This window comes from Anguilla anguilla, chromosome 2 (assembly GCF_013347855.1).
Source record: "Anguilla anguilla isolate fAngAng1 chromosome 2, fAngAng1.pri, whole genome shotgun sequence".
Classification (NCBI taxonomy): Eukaryota; Metazoa; Chordata; class Actinopteri; order Anguilliformes; family Anguillidae; genus Anguilla; species Anguilla anguilla.
In genome coordinates this window covers 7,845,955-7,868,662 of record NC_049202.1, presented here as the reverse complement: position 1 = coordinate 7,868,662, position 22,708 = coordinate 7,845,955, and the positions used below count along the sequence as shown (strand labels likewise).

Genomic DNA, 22,708 nt, shown 5'->3' with positions numbered 1-22,708 from the left:
TTATTTACAAACGCACACTGGCCTACCCCACCCGTGACTGACAGGCCCCACAGGGCGGGGCAGGGGCAGCATTAGCGGGATTGGTGGGATTCGAGTCAGTGGTTACGTCCAGGTCACATAGCTCACTAGCGCCCCCTCTGGTCGGTCAGGTTCCTGCGGCCTGCCCGCACATGCTACTCAATCGGGTCCTCCTTCTGACTCGGTGTCAGTGTGAGGCTAACTAGCGGACTGCGGCGTGAAAAGCTGTGGCGGTGAGCACGGTCACGTCCAAATTAAAATTAAAAACGGTCAAAAAAGAAAAATCACACAAGCCTTTGGGCCCTCTGAGAGATAGGTCCTCACAAGGCTGGTACACCTCCTGTCCTCATTAGAGCAGCAACTGGACACTTCACACAGACAGGCAAGCACACCCGCCACAGCCCGGCAAAAACCTGTTCGCAATGGGATCGTCTGCTTGGATAAACAGACACTTTGAGCAAAGTTACAGTACTATGTGCTTAGATACACAAAGACGTTTTGAGCACAGCTACGGTGACATCTGCTTGGAAATACAGACACTAAGAGCAAAGCTACAGTGCTATGTATTTGGATATACACAATTTCAGCACAGTTACACTGATATGTGCTTGGATATGTGGACATTTTGAGCACAGCTACAGCGAAAACTGCTTGGATATGTGGACATTTTGAGCACAGCTACAGCGAAATCTGCTTGGATATGTGGACATTTTTAGCACAGCTACAGAGAAATCTGCTTGGATATGTGGACATTTTGAGCAATGGCTCGTTCTTTCCTTCTCAGCCCTACCGAGGTGAAGACTCTGGTTAGACGACCTCACTTCCTTAGCAACCGACCAGCGCTTTTAAGCTCTGGAACTGAAAGGAGGCCAAACTGGAGAAAAGGCTCTTCTTTTCCATTTTCTTTTCCCTATAAAACCCATTCAGTTCAGGGTCTTTCAGAAGAATACACGCGGCGCACCGCCTGCCTATTTTATTTATAGCCATAATAGAACTGTCCTCGGCGAAGCAAGAGGAATTTATATCCCCGGTAATTACAGCCGAAGACTTTCAACCTTGGAGACGCGTTCGCTCGAACCCCCGTCCGCTGTGGAAGCAGAACAGACGTTTAAGATTCCCGTTAGGAGCCAGATTAACGGCCTGTAAGGTTTGAACACTTTGTTCTGTATGACAACGCACTTACGGATCCGCCCAGACCCACCCCGGAACAGAGCGAAAATTCCACCCAGAACAGAACGGTTTTTACGGCGAGTCTGGATGTAATACATCCAGTCCATTTCCGCTCAATCAATCCAGGAAATGAACTCCAATTCAATTCATGAACTGAAAGAAACACCCATGATGGCATTTCTACCAGGATTTTTCAATTAACGAAATTAACGTCAATCCTTAGCAAAATTATTACGTAACTGACCCTCAACTCAGGTAACAACATGAGTGAACTTATTTTATTCTTTAATTCCCATCCTCTCAAACACTGAAATAGGCAGAAATATACAGGTTCAATAATTCTTGTCAGTTAAACACAGGCAGAACAGACACTGCAGAACTGGGTATTTGGCCTAAAATACTTTCCTTTTTTTATGTGACCCAAAGCCGGGCGGGCGGATGAATCCGAAAATTCCTCACTCGTATTTATTTGTTTATTTGAAAGGGACAGTGGACAGTTAGCACCTGCCCCGGAATGAGCTTGATGGCTAAATTTCACCTCATTCTCTCATGCTGCCCGACGCCCCGTTTGGAATGACGGGTAATGTTGCAAGGGGCCCTGCAGGGAACCGCTGGTGCTGCACGTGCGTCGAGAAAACGCTGATCACGCGCTCCATTTACCCAGGAAAAGCAGCCGAGTGGAAACCCCTCCCGTCAGGAGGGACGGCTCCGCTCAGTCTCTAATTTTGGGACCAAACCGAATCCACCCGGATGAAACCGGGGAGGGGACCCTGATGGAACCGACGGGGGCGGGGGCGGGGGTGGGGGCGGGGGTGGGGGCGGGGGCGGGGGCGGGACGACAGGAAGCTTTACAGCCTCGCACAGCGGGCCCACACAGTCCCACCGCAGGTGAAGCAGTGAGCAGGCATACCTGGTTCCTCCGAACAGGATGATTTTGTCTCCCACCATGCAGCAGCACTGCCTCCGGCGGGGGCAGGGGCCCTTCCCCCGGGGGTCCACCTTCTTCCAGGAGAAGCTCTCTGCAGCAAAAAGCACAAGCACAGGCCCATCTCAAACACAGGCTTCACATTATTTGTACCGACTTGAACTGTTTATTCCAAGTTCAGCCAATTCAGTGGTCTTTGCATCTGAAAGAAGAGGAGTGCAAAGACCATAGAGAGAAAGCGCGACATGCTTACCTTTCGCAAATATATTAGCACCCAAAAAAAATAAAATGCCCTTCTGGTGTAAAGTACCACATGGTGTGCCCGTTCACTAATGGAGATTCAATTCAAGCTCACTTCTAAGTGACAGCCCACTAAGAAGACGCCCTGCTAATCGGCAAAAATGTGAGTCACGTCACCAAAGCAAGAAACGTGGTCCCCAAGACCAATAACAAACCGCCCTGAGAAGAGAAATAAAATGCCCCTGTTGTTTTCACCATGAAACAAAAATGTAAATGTAATTTAAAATGTCAACTGAATAACACGGGATTTATTTGACTTCTTTGGTCATTCACGTATTAACTATTAAAAGAATCCGGACTTCGACGGCAGAATCTCAATCCTTGCTCTGATATGGCAATGTTTGTGAGCTGCCCAACGGACCATCCATATATGGAGTGGTCAGACACACCATGCTAGAATGCTCATTAATGATGGCATCGCAGCATCATCCGTTTCTATGACAACAAGCGATTTTCTAACCCTGCTGAGAGAAGGGGGAGGTGGGCAGCGGAGATACAGAAGGGTGTTGCAGCTGCTGCCACCTACTGGTGAAACGAAACTACTTCACTCTAATTTTAACTCTTGAGCAGAACCTGTTTGCGTAAACCTCCAAACCTCTGATAACTTGCTAAGAGTAGAGGTTATGCATAAAAACACCTACTCTGCCTTGCAGTGGCAAACCAAGAAACAGAAGCTTGCCTTGTGCTTTCAGGGAGTGGCAGTGTATTATAATGAGTAAGGATCTGGTCTTCCCAGGTAGGACATTGCTCTCGTACCCTTGAGCAAGGTGCTTAACCTGCATTGCTTCAGTACATATCCAGCTGTATAAATGGATGCAGTGTAAATTCTATGTCGCTCTGGATAAGAGCATCTGCAAAATAGCTGTACTGTAATGTGAAATACAGGTAAAAAAAGATATATACTTTTTAAATCTATGAAGTAAAAAGTGTAGGCTGCTGCTGGCGGGTTCTCGGAGCAGGACAGCGGCAGCAGGACGGGACGTTCGCTCGCCCCTGCAGACGGAGCCGTCGCAGGACGTCAGGGCGAATGGTTTCCCGGGGAACCGGGTCAGGCTCATCCGCAGAGGGATGACGAGTCGGGCCCGTTCAGCCAGCCGGACAGGAGGCCGCCATTTTGGGACTGAAAAGTTCTGCAGACGGCCTTACCGCCAATTACGCGGTCCACTACGAGGCCGCGAGCTGTCGACCGCGAGCCGCGGCGGCCGCCATCGCAAACCAGAACCGACACCAGACCACGGGCTCCACAACCACCCCTGAAAACTCACCATCTGCACAACACAGCTTGACGTTTATTTCTTAAATTCATATTTTTACTAAAAAAAATTGTGCAGGTTAAACACATTTAAAGAAATGCATTTTGCGCTTGGAATCATGAATTGGCACGTAAAATATACTTTCCGTTTCTCGAAAACAGCAAAAAAAGATTCCAGTTAGAAGAAGGTACAAGATCAATCTAATATGATTCAAAAATGGACCAGACTCAGTTGGTGTATGCTTGTTGTATCAAATCAAACCATTTCCCTATGGATAACACTGATTACATTTTTTCCCCCAGAAAAGTTTTAATTAGATCCAAACAAACTTCAGAAAGAATAACAATGTAATAATATGGCTTTGAAGTATAGGTGTGATTTGATAACAGCCTCAGGTAGGCGTCGCTTTAAAAGTCAAATCAGCTGGAAGCTTCAGTTTGGGAGGAACTGCTGCTGCACAGGTTTTTAGCATAAACAGGACGGGACAGAGAAATACTATACAGTCATTCACAGAGGGTCCCTAGACGGTAAATCCACTTTCAAAATGTCTTTCACAGATTCTGGGGTATGTCGTATACATGTATGTGTATATATGAGTATGTGTGAGTGTGTGAGTATGTTTGCCTGTGTGTGTGTGTGTGTGTGTGTGTTTGCATTCCACACAGATGTATAAAGTTAAGGTTCCTAAGAACCCTTAACTCCCGAAGGACCTCTAATATGCTCACTCTGGCTCCAGGACCCTAGTCTCAATAAAATGGCTACATTTTCATCCGACGCAAACTACAGGGTAAAATGCTGATGCTATTTAACACACTGGTACATGGGAGTATGTCTGAAACTTCACACCTCATACTATGGACCAGCTTCAGTCATGCATTCAGTACAACATACATGTGGCAGAAATGACAATGATCATATTACCAATCACACCTTTTTGTCACCAGGGTTGTTCCATCTGAAAGTGTCAAATTATAGAATACTAATGTAAAAATAAAATAGCCTACTAGAGAGAAAATTTTTTTCCATTTTACTGAGGACTTCCTGGGACTCCTTGGCTCCCAGTTTGTGAACCCCTGTTCTACAGAGAAGCAAAGCATGTTGCGCCATCTGGTGGAGACAATTAATACTGACAATGTTGATTGTGATCTCTCTTTAGTAGATTGCTTACCGGGGTTGAATTTCCAGAGGTCGTTGTAGTGGCGATCCAGGCGCGCGTTGTAGCCACCAAAAATGTACAGCTCCCCGTTAAAGGCAACTGGGGGGGGGGGGGGGGGGACAAGGCAGAATAAGAGGGGGGGGGCAAACACATTAGAAATCACAATAATAAACCTTCCCTGGAGGACAGGAACCCATTTAGCGATAGTGCTAAAGACGTCAGATTAAAACTAATGCTATAATAAATATTATAATATTTAAGGCGATTATCCTATTTGCACTTCATTGACGAGCTGTTACCCCAAACGGGCGGGATGGGGGGGGGGGGGGGGTCTCGACACCCCGGGTCTCTATACAGAGGCCCCACGCGCGGTCGGCTGGCCTTTATTGCCGTTTCCATGCCGATGCCTCCCCAAACTTCCCTTACTGAAATATTTCAGGCAATCGCTCAAAGTCGTCAGAGACGTTTTCCAGCCCCCAGTCACTGAAAACGAGGGTGACATTTGTGTGAGTATCAGCGGGGGACGTATGGGTCTGTTAAACACCTCTCCTGTTCCTGGGGGCAGGGGGGGGTCACACCCCAGCCTCTCCTCCCCCAAACCTGGCTCTCCGACGAGCCCTTGGAACCTCCTTAAAGCCATTCTCCTTTTTTTCTCCCGTTTTCCTTTTTAAATACGGCGAGGCCGTTAGCAGGGAGGGGAGAAACCGCGAAGGGAACCTCCCTGCCTGGGGCTTCCTGCTGGACGCACCGCTGGCCCGCAGCGGCGAAACCGTCAGGAGCCCCGATCGTAAATCTCAGAGCGGAGCGAGCCAGCGGCCCGTCGCCACCATTACGCTAAGTGAGAGAGAGAGAGAGAGTGTGTGTGTGTGTGTGGGAGTGCGTGTGTGTGTGTGGGAGTGCGTGTGTGTGTGCGAGTGTGTGTGTGTGTGTGTGCACGTACGTGTGTGTGTGTGTGTGTGTGGGAGTGTGTGTGCACGTACGTGTGTGTGTGTGTGTGTGTGTGGGAGTGTGTGTGCACGTACGTGTGTGTGTGTGGGTGTGTGTGTGTGTGTGTGGCGCGCATGTGTGTGTATATGCGCGCGCGTGTGTGTGTATGCATGTCAGTGTGTGTGTGTGTGCGCATTTAGGTGTGTGTGTGTGTGTGTGTGTGAGAGAGAGAGAGAGAGAGAGAGAGACTCACAGGCAGAGTGGCTCCTCCTGCCTTCAGGCAGTATCTGAGTGGAGGGGCAGTCCAGCCAGGAGTTGGTCTGCGTGTCGAACACCTGGATCTTGTTGCAGTAGATCTCGTTGTTGGAGTGGAAGGGCCCGAACCGGTCCGCCCTGCCTCCGAAAACAAACATCTTCGTCCCGATGATGGTGGCCGAGTGGAAGTCTCTCCACCGAGCCGGGGTACCCTGGAGAGACGAGGGGCACGGGTCGCTTCAGAGCTCACCGAAAGAGCAGCTTGAGCCATAAAGCAGAAGACTATTCCCCAGACTGGCAACCCTTCAAGCAAATTAAGAGCCATTTTAATGACTGCTCAGAATTTGTAGATGGGGATATTTTGAGAGAATTCCACCCTCCACCCTCTAAATAAAAAAAATTAAATTCTAGAAGACAAAATGACACAATAAGCTTTGAGACAAACGTGGCCCAGTGTTGCAAATAATAAAACATAGCGCTTGTGGAAGTGTTGCTGTGGAAATCATTCAAATGTGTAATACTAAACTATTCCCTGCGCAATCAAGCTCAATATGATATGAAAGACAGAAAATACACAAAAGCTCATGTCAAAAATTATCCAGCTGGTAAGATGAAACAGAAATCCACATTAAAGCCTTCAGTGAACAGCACCCTGTCAAACTGTATCTGCTTCATGAGAAGAACAGAAACGAATAAGCTGTGTACACAGTGCCCCCCGGTGGCAGAAATGTACGCTACAAGCCGCAACCATCAAAAAGGGCCCAGATTTTTTCTGGCCTATAAAACATTAATGCAATGTGGTTAGAGACAGAAAGTAAAGACAGTTCACTGTTTTTACAATGTCATGTTAAAACAGGGAAAAAAAGATCAATAACTGCTGTAGTCATTTAGTAAAGTGCTTTCAGTTTCCCAAGCGCAAAGTGAATTTTCAAAAGCACTCCAGAGGCGTCCATCGATATTTAGGCTACGCATCGAGCATCATTAAAAAGCGATTAAAGGATTTGAAAGGGGTGGAATCCCAGGATCTTTTCAGAAACAAAAAAATCGGTCTTTGCAAAGAGCAGGATGTAGAGAAGAAGAAAACTGAAGAACAAGCATTTCGGAAACCCAGGCCTGAGGACACACACGCAGTTTCCATTTCCTGCTAGTTTTAACAAACTGCACAAGGTCTCAGCAGACCCCGAGAAGGGATTTGACAGCCCTGTAGGTCCCCTTGGATTCACCAGTTATTTAATTACCCCAAATACGAGCAGGTACTGGATTAATCAATAAGAGGAACAGAGCAAGCAAATGAAGCTGAAGCAGAGGTTTAACTTCATATAAATAAATGCAACTGTGCTCCCAAACACACAGTTCTGTCACAAAGGGCCTGGCAGCCAGCACAGCTATTCAGGCTGCAGAAATAGAAGGGTGTTTGACTAACTGCTCGGCCTAATTGTCCCCAAGCGCTCAGCTGGAGAGCAAACAGTAGGTCTGACACTAAAAACCCCCAGAGGCCTGGCGGGGGAACCCCCCCACCCGGGAACCCCCTAGGAACCTGGGACCGACCAACCGCCACCGCCGTGAACAGGCCGCTAAAATATATAAAAATATCTTCCTGATTTCGACATTAAATGGGAAAAGACGCACCGTGCACAAAGGCATCATGTGATTGGCCAAAAGGAAAAAACAACATAAAAAAAACCCTCCGGCCTGTCCACGCAACCAGGTTACCCCGGCAACAGTCGACGCTGAAAAACCACCGAACAAGAGACTGAAACAAACGGCATTGGAGCAAAAAGGGGGCTGGACTGTTCCAGCGCGAACCGCCCAGAGAAAGGACGGGGCAGCGTGGGGCTGGCCTCCGTTTGTAAAGCAAAACAAACAGGAGAATCGGCCAGAAGACGGAATCCCACGCAAACATTCTGGAGCTGGATCTGGCTGGAAGCCTGGACTGCATCTATACAGCTCACTAGAACTTAGCAGCACATATAACATAATAGACCTTAACAGCTAGAATACAGTCCTCTAATGCCCTGAGAGAAAGGTATCATGGACAAAAAAAAAACACCCGTGTAAGTAAATACTTATCAGATTGTAATACGTACTGTAACCAGACCTGAAAACGTCCAGACCATGAACAGTCTGGGTGGACAAAATACTACTTGAGATCTCACAGGGTTAAAATTCTTTAAAGGGTTAACACCTCTAACCATCTCCTCTCCCTGCTTTCAGCGACTAATTATTAATAACCCATGAACCACTTCCACCGCGCTCTCCTCTTCCGCCCCTGTGTCGCCATTTTAGCCGAAGCCGCGCTCTCCTCAGAGAGGCTGGTGAGCAGAGCGGCTCGCGCGGAGTTCAGCGCTTCTATTTTTGAACGGTTCTGAGGCGGGGCTCCGCAGGAAGCCCGTTAAGCCGGGTGACGTCGCCACGGCAACGGCGGGTCAAGCCCGCGAAAGGCCGGCGGGCTCCGCTCACCCGCGCGTTGACTAAAGACCAGGCCATGGTGGTGGTGTCCAGCCTGTGGATATCGTTGGAGAAGCAGTCGGCCTGGAAGCAGAGGAGAAAGGTAAACGTAATGAATGCACAGTGACAGATTACAGCGACAGGTTATTCAGTCCACCCCGAACATAAAGAACATATGAATACACAATGAGGAGAACAGGCCATTCAACCCTTCTAGAACATAAGAACATCAGAATACACAATGAGGAGAAGAGGCCATTCAACCCTTCTAGAACATAAGAACATCAGAATACACAATGAGGAGAACAGGCCATTCAGTCCATACACAACATAAGAACATACGAATACATAATGAGGAGAACAGGCCATTCAGCCCATCTAGATCATGAGAACATAAGAATACAGAATGTGGAGAACAGGCCATTCAGCAAATCTAGAACATAAGAATACATAATGAGGAGAACAGGCCATTCAGCCCATCTAGGCTTCTTGTTGACCCACAGGCCAGAGAGCATCCAGCACTGTGGCCAGGCTGTGATTGAACACCCTGTGGACCTCCACCTCCCCTGCATGAGCGGGGGGAGCCTGCTGCACACATCTCTATCTCTCTGTGTAAAGAGATACACATTCTTCATATTTGCACAGAATACACCTGACCTTTCTGAGAACAGCGGAACAAATGATGGCTCTCCCTGCTTTGTCCATTACTTTCCAGGATGAAAATGTCAAGATTGGCGGGAACCCTGGAGGCAGCAGTCGATCTCGTCTAATGCCTGTCTTCTCCTTCACTTATTCACCTGCTTTGCGTTTGCCAGAGGCGCTCCAATGCCTTATTCACCCCTTTACTAATGCACCTGAATTTAGCATCAGGCCTTCCATTTAGCATCCTGCACACAGGACTGCAAACAAAAGCTGTACTATCACTGCTACAGCGCACACATATCACATACACACACACGCTCACACACAAACACCACTTACACATACCACATACCGCACACACACGCACACGTACATGTATGCACACACATACATGCTCTCTCTCACACACACACACACACACACACACACACACACACACACACACACACACCACGCAAATACCACACACACGCACACACGCTCACACATACACACAAACACACATACAGACACACACAAGCACGCGCACACACACACACACGCACACACACACGTTTACTTTTACAGCCAAAGCACTTTATAACACTCGTACAGACGTTCAATTCAATCCACTTTAATGCCACTTGATCTCCCCAGGGGCTGTTAAACAGGCAGTCACAAAAGCAGCACCCTCCAGGAACAGGGCGAAACCAACCTCTCGCTGGCTATACATACTAGCAGACGCTTACGTACATGTACTTGCATAAGCGCACATGCCATTTGCATGGTATGATTATCACTCTGGAAGAACATATTAGCCAGAGGAAATAAACAACGCTAATAACGACTGCCTGGGTGCGCAGTAAAAACTCCCAGCCTGAGAGCGGATGGTTTCGGCAGAGATGTGTTCTTCTCCAGGGCCACTGCCCTGGCATTCCGGACGACTGCTGCCATGATGTTCTCTAATGCTATAATGTTCCCTAATGTGATAATATGAGCCCGGATCCACACCGGCTTTGGCCCAGAGTAACAAATACAGAGCGATCTGTCTGCAGCCCAATACAAACACACAGAGCGGAGGTGCAGATACAGGGTAATGCTGGGTAATAAATCGCCGATTTAGAGTTTTCGTTTTTCCCTCCCCGCACAGTTTTTATCTCCTGTGTTACCTGTTGGATGTACGAGCTTGGATTCCTCTCGTTCAGCAGCCAATAGGAAACGAGGTTCACATCACAGGAGGGTTAAATAACGACAAGGCTTGGAAAACGTGCTCACCAGCTGTTCGTACCCCCCGAAGATGTACATGGTCTTGCCCAGCACGCAGGCCGAGTGCCCGTCCCTCGCACCCGGGACCATCCCGGACACGGCGGGCGTGAACCACTTGTGGGTGCCTGGGGGTGAGACAAAGAGGACGGGTGTTAACGAGGACCCGCTGCGAAAGAAGGGTCTGCAGGTTCAAATCCAGGTAGGGGGCACAGCCATTGTACCCCTGAGCGACGGTACTCAACCTGAACCACGTCAGAAAACATTCAGCTGTGTGAATGGACAGGGTGTCGGAATGCAAGCTGTGGATCTTGGCCTGGATAAGAGCACCTGCTAAGGAAAATGCAGGTATGTCTCAGTGAGTTGGTCCGCATGGTTTCCAGTGAAAGGCATGTTCTCTGCTTGGGGGGGGGGGGGGGGGGGGGGGGGGTGTGGAGTATCACAGGGGTCATACAGGGATCTTATGGCCAAACGTGTTAAAATTAACGCATCAAGCAGCCCGTTCCCCACTCCTGATTGGCTGGAGGACAGGGCAGGGGTTTTTTCAAAGGGGGCTGAACAGGCCACTGCCTTCTTCTCGAATTCAGGGCACGTCTGACGGACGACTGGCCTGAGATGGCCTTGGGGGGTTTGGGGGGGGGGGCATCGTGCACAGGACAGTGAGCGGAGAAGAATGCCAACGCAGAGCGGAGAGGAGATACAACAGGGTCTCTATGAGGCAGTCCTTCAAGGGGTGGGGCCAGAGAACGGTTTTAAGGACTGGAGGACAAGCCTCCTTCAGCATGCAAACCGTTCTGACCAATCGGCAAGCAGAAAACTGTTCTGACCAATCGGCTAGCAGCAAACCGTTCTGGCCAATCAGCAAGCAGCAAACCAAGGCTGCTCAAAAGAGGCCTTCGAAATAATGCATCTGCACGTGGTGAAACGATACTGTAAAGCGCCTTTGTGACTGAGTCTCTGCAAAAAAGCGCTACACATATAAAGCTGAACTGAACTGAGATTTCCCTCCGTTTACATGGCCTTAATTTAACCAGGCAGTCCCACTGACGTACTGTAAAACATTCTCTTTCACAAAAACACCCAGAGCCATATCTGCAAAAAGCAGCTCTTCCCCCGTCACCTCGTAACAGGTCAGGGTCAGTGTACCGAAAGAGGAAACAACTTCAACCACAAAAACAGCAGGTAAAGTCCCCCCATGTCGCACGATTACTAAAATGAGGAACGTGAGCAGGCAGGATCCTCACAGCTCCAACTGAAAGTAGAACATTTTAATTTTATTTTTATAGAAATGCAGTACACAGTGGTGACCACGCCTCTTCGGAAATTCAACAGCCCAAATACCTCTTCAATAATGAATAACAGCCAATAAGTGACCTAACAGTTACCTGAAGGCTGGGCTGTTTACCAAGGGCTGGGTACGTGCAAGAGTACGAGAGTTATTAGGATGATTAGCTTTAATAACAGTACCGATATGACGTACTCAGGACCGCGGATCTTAGTTGCGAAACCGCGGATGTGAACTTGTAATGTTTGTAATGTATCACAACTTTGATAAGGTAGAGTAGGACAAACTGGGCTGTTTTTTTTTTAAATACTGCAAATGTGTCTGGGTAAAATCTTATCTACACAAGCCAGAGACCGGCAAGAACTGAAAACTTGAGTCATGCTGGTCTTAGACTAGACGATATTTTAAGCGATTTGACAGTCTTAGGAGTAGTAGTAAAATCTTGCCCGTCTCACCTCAGTGGGTGTGTGCCCCCGTGTGAGATGTGTGAAATCGTATTAGGTCGGCTCCAACTGAGTTTCTGATAGCCTTTTTTCGTCTTGACCGTTCCGACAAAATCAAATGTGTTTAATATTTAGTGGCTCAGAAGGGTTGCGACGGTCAATAAGGTGAAAAATGTGCTTCCTTAAATAGCCAAAAACTTTAAGGCTAAATCTGCAGACTGTTTGGAAAAAGCACAGTCAAGGTTACTCCAAGGACAAAACAAAGCGTTTAGCCTGAGAAAACACACGTATACATTTTCCCACCTTTATCCAGACTGACAAACAGCGCTTGAATTTCCACTATCCCACCATTTATAGAGCTGCATATTATGTATGGTGCCCAGCTTGGGATTTGAACTTGCAACCTCCGAGTCAAAAGTCCAGTTTTGGCGTTCACTCACCGATGTCGAACGCGTAGAGCACGTTGCAGGCCCCCTCGGTGTCGTTCCGCCCGCCCCAGATGTAGACGGTGTCGTCCATCAGGACCGCGGTGTGACCGTAGCGCATGTAGGGCACCTCCCGGGCCTGCTCCCGGCCGCTCGTCCTGACCGGGGGCAGCTTCATCCAGGACAGCGACACTGCGGTCGGGGGAAAGAAAGACCGCGAATTAGCCACCGGACATCCACGGACAGGAGGGACACCGCGGTCGGGAAGACCGCGACTTAGCGCCCGGACATACAGAACACCGCTGCGCACGTACTGTGGCAGGGTCAGGGTTGAGTCAGATCCACTTCTCCATCCATCCATCCATCCATCCATCCATCCATCCATCCATCGTGCCACTCGCTCATTCCTGGTCAGGGTCGCGAGGGAGCCGGGAGCCTATCCCAGCATGCATTGGGGCGAGAGGAGGGAATACACCCTGGACGGGTGTGTACAGGGCACACACACATACACCATTCAACACCACCTCTGTCCCTGCTATTTTTCAGTATAAACAGCGCTATGTGTGCTAAGTTTCACTCTGAATTTCAAGCTTCGTACGCGTGAGAAGACACCGCGGAAGACTCTACAGGGTATCCCCCGGGAGTTAACAGCGGAGGCACAGCGCTGAATTAATGCACGCCCCCACAAACATCAGAGAAACATCAATAAAGCCTCACACTCAAAATCACTCTCCAACATGTTAGACGTTCAGTAAACATGCGCTGATTCACAAAACTGGCATCACGTAGCCATGTCCACACCAGGTCAGGTGTAGGCTACACCATGGGAATACCACGGTTCACTACTTCACACCGCCACTGCTTAGCCACTGTGGCACTTCCTCCACCACTAAATGTTGTCCAGGAGAAAACAATGCTGTATCTATGGCAACAAAAGAAACCCCTCTTTCCCCAATCATAAATCTTTCCTTTGTGCTCTTTCTATTCCATTTCAATTCAGGAAATATAGCGGAGCTTTATAACCGGTACCATGCCCTGCCTACACCCGATGCCTTCGTCATTATGGAGTTGCTACGGTTACAAGCAACGGAACGACTGAGCGTTACTCACCTCCTACAAGAAGGAAGTGTGGCGCCTGAGAATGCTAGTTAAATAATTAGCTAAATTACTTCTACGTCCGCATCAACCGCGTTATAAAACCTGACACGGCGTCAGAGGCACCGTCTCCTCCAAAAGTGCGGCGTAGCACGCGAGGAAATAATTTAAATGGACGTCACGCGCTATAACAGCGAAGCCACAGTGAAGCCGTTAACGCGTCGCTTTCCAACAGAGAAACCGAACAGATCGAGAGCCCGAAGAAAGTCAACGTCAGAGTCTGAATTTCGCAATTACGGCTAGCCTTGCGAAACCTCTGAAGGTCAGCGGCTAAATGGGTCACGTTAAACTCACAGTGCGTTACGTCCGAGGCGACGTGTCACTGCACAAGCGGTCTACACACCACGACCTTGTAAACTCCGCTTGGCCGCAAACATAACAACGGTTCATTCACAAGTAAGGGACATCCCAGGACAACCGCATAATTGCGCGAGTAGCCTGTCCGTTTCTTCCCATTACTGGAAAACGCAGCCGACCACCACCAGGCTCAGTTGTCTTTTAAGAAGCTTAAGTTCTAAGCTTTTAAGTTCGTTCTACACTGAATCTCCCACAAAGCAAGACATTACTCAAGAGAGCAGGCCGTTGCTTTGTGGAAGATAGCACGCTTCATGCAGAAAAAAAATAACTTAAAAACTCAAAAACACTTCTGAGATGAATGAATGTGTGTTTCAGTTTGTTCACACACGACAAGTTGCAGATGCAAAAACAGGTTTAGAAGTAAAACCAGTTATTTCTGCACAGAAGTCATAAAAAACCTGCTTCGGCATCTGCACTCATTTTCATACAGATGGCTGCTACACCTACAAGTAGAGGGGGGAGAAACTCCAGTTTTTTTTTTGTTTTTTTTTTGGGGGGGGGGGGGGGGTTGGGTGCACACTTCTTTGTTCCTTTCAGTCAGCTACCAATTTAGGCCTTGGAAACAAGGCATTTGAACTAGTCAATTCAGCCAATCAATGAATTGCAAAATCTGAAAACACATTAAGCACATTTGAGAGAATTTTCTAGGAAAAGTGTCTCTCTACCAAAACGAACACAAAAGAAAAGAAGATGCCACAGGAAAGAAGAACTTGAGGACTGAAATGGATCTGCGCCCCTGCGGAGAACATGCATGCTGGCAATCTTCAAAACAATTCCTGGAGAATTAAGAAAAAAATACTTTTCTCCTACATTTCTACCCAAAATGTACCATCATACAAATTTAAGAGAAGTGCTGAAAAATGCCAAAACCCAGCGGGAACACCGCGGTCCGCCAGGAGTCTCGACACCCCCGGGTCAAAGCCAATCCAGCGAGCGGCGGCCCCTCACCTGCGTTGAAGACGTGGACGTCGATCTGCCGCAAGGTCTCGTAGTCCTCGCCCGAGCAGTAGCCCCCGAAGGAGTAGACCCGGTGTCCCACGGCGACGGCCGCGTGGTTGACCCGCCGCGGCCCCCCCTCCAGGTGCACCGTCCACCGCGACATCGCCGCCGCCTCTGCCCGCTTCCCGCCGTCCGCCGCCCGCCTCCCGCCGCGGCCGCTGGTCTCGGTCAGTCACGCCGCGCGCGCCCGGCCGCCCGCCAGCATGCCGCACCCCTCCGTGCGTCCCCCGACCCTGGAGAAGAAAGAACGTTCCGGAAAGAACGGGGGGATTAAGAGCCGCGGCGTCACCTCTGACTCCCCCCACCCCGGCCCGGCCCAGCCCAGCCCTCCGCGCTCTCTCACGCTCCGCATTATCTCAACGCAGGCGGTATTTTAAGAGACACCACCCCGTTATCTCTGCTCCGTTGGAAACTCCAGAGGGCACGAGGGTGACCCAGGCCAAATACGTTACGGTTTCCCAAAAGGCAGATTCGTGTCGTTCTCCCGGGTAGGGTGGGGCCAACAAGAGCGCAACTTCCAATCACGAAAAGAGTTTTGCGTCCTCGCCCAATCGATTTGTCGCACGGTTTGATTTCAAACACGAGGCTTCAGCGGATTGGCTGAGGGAAGGAACGTGCTTGTAATGTCGCCGGGAACTCTGAAAATAGACGGGTGAAGCCTCACGGCTCGGGGCTCTACGATTGGTCCCTTAGCAGCCGAATCGCCACTACGGCACGGCCGGCGCCAAAACGGGAGGAGCTGTCATAAGCTCACTTAAGATAAGCAGCCATTGCGTTTTGCCGTGGACAGAAAGGTCGATTGCGTGAGAGTCGGCGATTGACAGTTCATTGTAGTCTTCTGTACTCCACTGAGAAACACTGAGTGACTTGTTTTTCATTGAGCTATTTATCTGTCAATGCCTGTGTGTATATGTACATATTTAATGATTATTATTATTACTGTGATTAATGAAACCAAGAGCAAAGGCAATCCAAGGTCATTTCTGGCCTTATAGATAACGGCACAGCACCATGGAAACCAGAGAACATTTCATCAGATGAGCAGCAGGAAGCAGAACTGAAGTCCTCACTGTACCTGTCTGACACACACTACCTGTCTCAGTATGAAGTCCTCACTGCACCTGTCTGACACACACTACCTGTCTCAGCACAGAGTCCTCATTACACCTGTCTGACACACACTAGCTGTCTCAGCATGGAGTCCTCACTACACCTGTCTGACACACACTACCTCTCTCAGCATGAAGTCCTCACTACACCTGTCTGACACACACTACCTCTCTCAGTATGAAGTCCTCACTGCACCTGTCTGACACACCCTACCTGTCTCAGCACACAGTCCTCATTACACCTGTCTGACACACACTAGCTGTCTCAGCATGGAGTCCTCACTACACCTGTCTGACACACACTACCTCTCTCAGCATGAAGTCCTCACTACACCTGTCTGACACACAGCTTTGAAGGTCACTGATCTAAAGTGTATCAAGTTTTTTTTTAATCTGTGCATGTGCGTGTGTATATGCGAAAGAAAGAGAAACAAAGAAAGCATGTGTGTATGTGTGTGTGAGTAAAACAGACAGAGAGAGAAAGAATGTGTATATATGTGTGTGAGAGAGAGAAACAGACAGAGAGGAGAGAGAGTGTGTGTGTGTGAGAGAGAGAAACAGACAGAGAGGAGAGAGAGTGTGTGTGTGAGACAGAGAAACAGACAGGGAGGAGAGAGCATGTGTGTGTGTGTGAGACAGAAACAGACAGAGAGGAGTGTGCGTGAGAAGCACCACCCCACCTCCTGTTTCAATATCAGCAGGCTACATGTGCAGAGAGAAAAACAGAGTATACGTATGTGTGTGTATGTATGCGTGTGTGAGAAAGAGAAACAGAAGGAGTGTGAAAAGGAGTATGTGTGTGTGAGAGAAACAGAAAGAATATAAAAAAGAGAAGGAGTGTGAAAGAGTGTGTGTGTGTGTGTGTGTGTGTGAGAGAGAGAGAGAGAGACTGAAAAGATGTGTGGGGGAGAGAGACCCCACTCCACCTCCTGCTCCTCTATGTGTACGGAGCAAACATGCCAGGGACCTGATACACAATTGATCCAGTCTGCAGCCACGGTTTCCATCTCTTTTGTTAATTTGCGCTAAGTGAAAAGTGCAGCAGGGAAAACGACTCGCACAGCAAACGCTAGGGCTTCGGAAGGCCACTACTGTGCTATGGAGTGGGGCTGACCTTTAAAAATAAAAAAATAAATCGCCATAGCGATCTGTCAGGGTAGGCATGGAAATTCAATCTAGGCAGCGACAGTTCAAAGAAAGATCCTAAATCTGAACTGGTTGAACAAACGGCTGTCCAACACAATGATTACAACAGCAACAGCACCCAGCACGTTCCACACCAGTTCTGGAGAGCCAAACAATAATAGTTATATTCTGTATAAAAGAACCAAAGAAAACAAATACTATGGTGTTAAGCCTGTCTTATTCAGACTTTAGCAGTTTTTTCATCCTTAAATTCCTCATACTGGCCACCAAAGAGACATCACTGTTCATTTAGAGACTTTAAAAGTGTCGCTGGATTGCAATTGGAAAGATTTTTCACAGTCAACGAGAATGATATAAGACATTGTGAATTGGGGAGCATTGTGACACTCCAGGACAGTCAACCACAGGGGTGAGGGGGGAAAAAAGTACATTCTCCCAAACAGGTATAATATTTACGAATGAGAACAGGACATTGATCCCATCCAGTCTTGTCACTTGATATACTGTAATGCAGGCTAATGCAAAAGTATTTCGCAGCTTACATTAAAAATGCAGTGAAGATGAAGTACTGCCAAGATCAAGCCAATTATGGGAAAAAGACTTATCACCACTGACCTCAGTCCAGTCAAGTCAGCTGCATTCACCTTGGATGACCTGGCACGAGAGCGGCACAGCCGCGCTTCCTATGTCCGTCGCTGACAGAACCTAAAAAGCAGTACGAGCGTTACGTTCCAAAGCCCAGCTCCGCGCGTGCCCTACATTTGCATAGCAATTCACAGTATCAAAGCATAAATGGGCATCAAAGCGGGAGCAGTGGAAACGCACCAAGAAGGACGCAGCGACCGGCCGATTCATATACAAAATGAGCGTCGCAACATCAACCGGCGTACCGGCTTTGCAGTTCAAACCTAGAAAGGAAGAGCGCTAGACCTGGGTAGGATTTCCACACCACCACAGCAAAGCACAGAACTTCCCTTTGCTCTTATAAAAATAACTCCTGGCACGGGACCCGTATTCTATACAGCCCACGCTATTTCAAGTAGATACATCATCCGGCCAGAACCGCATCACGGGAAACAGACCTCATTCTGACACTTGACATTTATAAATGGGTGCTTGTTGTTTAGTTACTCCAGTGTACAGGCAATTGGTTACACTGGCTCCTTAAAATGTAAGGCTAGCTAGCTCTGCAATATATTTGTGCCTTCTAAAATACTGCTTGATAGCTAAGATTTATTTCATTTTATCTCTCTTCCTCCCCCCCCCCCCATATATATATATATATATATACACACACACACACTGTGTAAACACCCGTAGACATATATGTATAATGGAGTTCAGCAGTAGTGTAGTACAGCCTATGAACACCTCGAGCAAGACTGTGCCAAGGTTGAAGGTGTTAAAACTGAACTCAGACACGTGGGGGTATAATAAAATAAGTTATCTAAAATAGCTGCCTGCTACATCTAACGTTAAAACAACCGTCAGACGCCCGTTTACTGGTCATCTACTGAGTAAATACGATCATGGAGCATTGACATGGCAGTGAACCGTACGTAGCTAAGTACAATCGAGAAAACTTGTCTTATAAATCGATGACGAATTGCTCAACTAACTTAGCTAGTGTTACTGAATTCGATATATTCGCGTGTTACAATGTTGTAGCCCATTTTGAAGCAAATGCAGTTATTTAAGAGTCGGGTTATGGTCGTTCGGAGAAGTATTTCATTTCCAGATCGCTGGCTGCGAAGGGTGGGTGACGCAAGACAATAACCTCAAATAACGTTACAACTATAATAGTAGCGACCAAACAATCTAGTTAATTTAGCTAACCAACTTAACTCCCCAAAGCGAGGGACAAATATAACAGACTTGTTGGCTAACGTCACTTAGCTTTACACACTTTACTACACACAGGGTGACTTGCGAGGTCACAGTCACTCAGAATATGGACACGGTGTATGCGGTTGTCAAAAGTGTCAATGAATATGCACACTAAACGTTAGCAAGCTAACATAGGCTAAGTCCCAGTGTACCTTTGCAATTCTACAGCATTAAGTGCAGCTATCCACCTACACTTTGAAGTTCACTGGCTGCAAATTAATGGAAAATCTTCAGTGAACCGTCACACATTTAGCTATATATTTTTTCCCCCTAAAGATCAATACCCCCATTAGCTTGCTAAGGCCACATAGCATGTTAGCCAACTGGTAATAGCAGATTGGAGGCTTCCGTTAGCTTACTTTAGACGCAATTATTTTGTGTCGAGGTTCAAAAAGATAAACACTAACGCCATGATCCATATAGCCGATTAATCTTGCTGGGTAGTAACGATATCTTGGAAGCATGTGTACAAGCAAGACAGCTACGAAGAAAACACTTGTAAACGCATACCTTTCACTTAAGGAAAGATTCAGCTCCGGCCTCCACATTGACCGCTCGCTCGACTGTAAATGAAAAACAGCGACCAGAAACATGCAGCGCTAGCTATTGCTAACTACCGAACGGTTAGCTAGTTGCTAGTTAGCCGGTGCAATATACAGCGCTAGCTTGCTAAGTTTCTGTCCAGGTTACGGGAAAACATTGACAACAATTGATCGGAGCACTTGTTCTTCTAGTAAATTCAATTTGATTCCAGGTTTTGGGTTGGTATTATGTATTATCAAGATGCAAATTCAAACTCATGCACTGCTGAAATAGTTATGGATACAAAATCAATTTCAATGTATTGGATTTTTTTTACTTGAGGTCGGCACACCTAATACGATTCTGCGCATAAAACTTAACTATTGCATTCTGGGAGTTGGAGTTTTATAAGGACACTGTATTTAATATTCCACTGGGGGTCTTTTGTAGCTGAAACTGTAAGTCCCACAGTGCATATTTCTACGACTGAAGTTATAAGTACACCGAAGGCCCTATTTTGGTCAGGGCATGTTGTAATTTACAGGGCAAAGTTTTGGCAGAACGTATAAAATGCTTCCTATTATTATAATTATTATTATAATTATTATTATTATTATTTTTTTTTTTTAAAGATTCGATGTCTTCAGTCAGTTTCTTTTGGTTGAACTGACTGCACAAAAATTCTGAAGTACCTACCACTACAAATATAAATACAGGAACAGATAGACTATTTCAGCAGTGTAGGTTTGATTAAGCTGTTCATTTTCTTTGATATCTCTATTTTTTTAAGTAAATAAATAGTTTGTGAACAGTTTATTGTTGAAGATGCGTTTTGTGTATTATAAAGCTAATACACAATTTGTCTGTGTAATAAATACTGTAAATGTTTGCTTCTCCAACAAGTTGGGATTGGGCATTCAATTAGTTCAATTAATTATTTTTTTGCTAATTAAGGGTTCGCCTCAATTAACAAAAAATTAACAGGAATATTGTGTATCTGTCATTAAAAGCTTAAAATTAACAATATTTTCCCCAAAACACCTTCTCTGTAGCTGTAGCCCTCATAGAAACAGTTTTACAGATATGTTAGGAGAAGTGACAATTGCATAACTGCTTTTCACAAAATAGATTTTGACAGCTAAAATTCAGAATCCACTACAGCAATGGAACAAAATATATATTTTTTCTTTTTGCACAGACCATCCTCTAAGTCTGGTCTCATAATAAATCTAGACGCTTGATAGATGTTTCACCTGCATGGCAGAGTGGATTTACCTGGGACACACGCTAGAATGTAAATAGCTTTCTGAGTAAAACTGACATCTATCACTGTCAGATATGATCAATACTGGTAACAGGTACACAAGATTGAATGTTTGTACTTTTTTAACATCTCTTCTTGGTGTTTGTTTGTTGACATGTAGCTATTTTGTAAATACTGCATGAGGGGTGACTTTAGCTGTTGTGGAGCGGTTGTCTGCCCCAGCCTTCTGGGCATGTCAAAGTGCCAAGGCTCGATTGGTCCCGACAAGCTGGTTGGCACCTTGTGTGTCTGCTTTTTACCATTGTGAGTGTGTGTGTGTGTGAATGGGTGAATGAGAGGTATTCATTGCACTTTGTGCAGTAGTTGCTGGAAAATGCACTTCATAAATGCACATTTACCATGATTTTAAAATATTTTTTATTATGTGCTGTTTCCACAGGAGCATGTTGAGCACAATAATTCTTTGTTTTAAAATGATTATTTACCTAGTTGGTCTTTGATATGTGTTTATTTCATTTACATAAGCACGTTTCATGATGGGAATGCATGTTATGTCAAAACCTGCCCATATTACATTACATTACATTACAGGCATTTAGCAGACGCTCTTATCCAGAGCGACTTACACAACTTTTTTTTACATAGCATTTTACATTGTATCCATTTATACAGCTGGATATATACTGAAGCAATGCAGGTTAAGTACCTTGCTCAAGGGTACAACGGCAGTGTCCTTAGCCGGGAATCGAACCTGCGACCTGCGAATATTCATTTGATGTTTTTTTATGAATTTGATTTAAACGCACAGGGTCTACAAACTGGGTCTTGTATTCTAAAGTGTTAGATTTAGTTTCATCTCTGACCACTAGTGGTCCCTCAAACACAAATTTAACATAATAACAGAGGCTGGTAGAAAACTTAGAGCGTGTATGCAAGCAAATGAAGCAAACAGCGCCAATCCAAGTATAATTAGTTATATTTAATGATGTAATGCATCGCACTCGGTCATCAGTTTTTAATTTGACACAGGAAAATTACAGGACATGACGGATAAAAATCCAAGCCACGTGTTATTTTAAAACCCAGAGCCCCAATGCGCCTTGTTTATTCTTCATAAAATTCCACAGACAGCTGAAGAACAGCCTGTTTGTTTCTTGTGACATCCGGAAACTTCTAGTTATTTCACAACATTGATTTAGCAACGTGCTAATGCCATCCGAGCTTCAGAACGGCAGTCAATAGCTCTGTACACAATTGTACAGTTTTTAAACATTCTCATATTTAATTCAGATAAAAAGATGTCGCTCGATAATCTTTATTTGGCCTTCTCTGCCCCCGCTGGAATTTTCATTGTTGGAGTACATTAATTGGATGGTCCGCATGCCCGCATTTGTGCTTAACTGCTATATGTTCTTGTTGAATGTATAATTGGTTCCAGTATGGTCTTTGTGATTGTTTCCAGTGTGGTCTTTACACTAAGGTTAAGCACATGCAGAAATATGGAGTTCCTTTCCGTAGATGAGGAGAAAAGAATGACTGAAGGTTCCTCAAAGTCTGGCCACCGCCTGGCTGATTCTTAAGCTTTTTGGTGATTCATCACATTTCCATTGGCGAAAGCAGTGGTTGGTTTGCTTGGTTCAGTCTGAAAGATCCTGGTTGGCAAGACAGTTTTTTTCTCTTAGTTAAATCTTGGGCAGCATGAAAACTGTGTGCAGTCTGGCCACTGTGTTCTCTGATTAGTGAATGAATTTAATTACAGAAAGAATGTTTCATTATGTGC

The 22,708-nt window shown here is 46.6% G+C and overlaps 1 protein-coding gene across 3 annotated transcripts in view; it reads right to left on the bottom strand.

Moving 5' to 3' along the window:
* klhdc3 (kelch domain containing 3) overlaps positions 1 to 20,028 on the bottom strand; it is a 39,994-nt gene extending 19,966 nt beyond the window's left edge. Inside the window, exons 1-9 of one of the 3 annotated variants that reach the window (XM_035403851.1) lie at positions 19,653 to 20,028; positions 17,871 to 17,960; positions 14,950 to 15,233; positions 12,505 to 12,681; positions 10,349 to 10,464; positions 8,465 to 8,536; positions 6,003 to 6,216; positions 4,835 to 4,921; positions 2,099 to 2,207 (exon numbers count right to left, since the gene is read on the bottom strand). In XM_035403851.1, coding sequence (XP_035259742.1) covers positions 2,099 to 2,207; positions 4,835 to 4,921; positions 6,003 to 6,216; positions 8,465 to 8,536; positions 10,349 to 10,464; positions 12,505 to 12,681; positions 14,950 to 15,103 — 929 coding nt within the window. In that variant the 5' untranslated portion in view covers positions 15,104 to 15,233; positions 17,871 to 17,960; positions 19,653 to 20,028. Of the gene's footprint in view, positions 1 to 2,098; positions 2,208 to 4,834; positions 4,922 to 6,002; positions 6,217 to 8,464; positions 8,537 to 10,348; positions 10,465 to 12,504; positions 12,682 to 12,803; positions 12,908 to 14,949; positions 15,234 to 17,870; positions 17,961 to 19,652 lie in introns of those variants that run through there. The other 2 variants (XM_035403852.1, XM_035403853.1) reach the window with 2 other exon arrangements.
* Between the last annotated feature and the right edge of the window lie 2,680 nt (positions 20,029 to 22,708).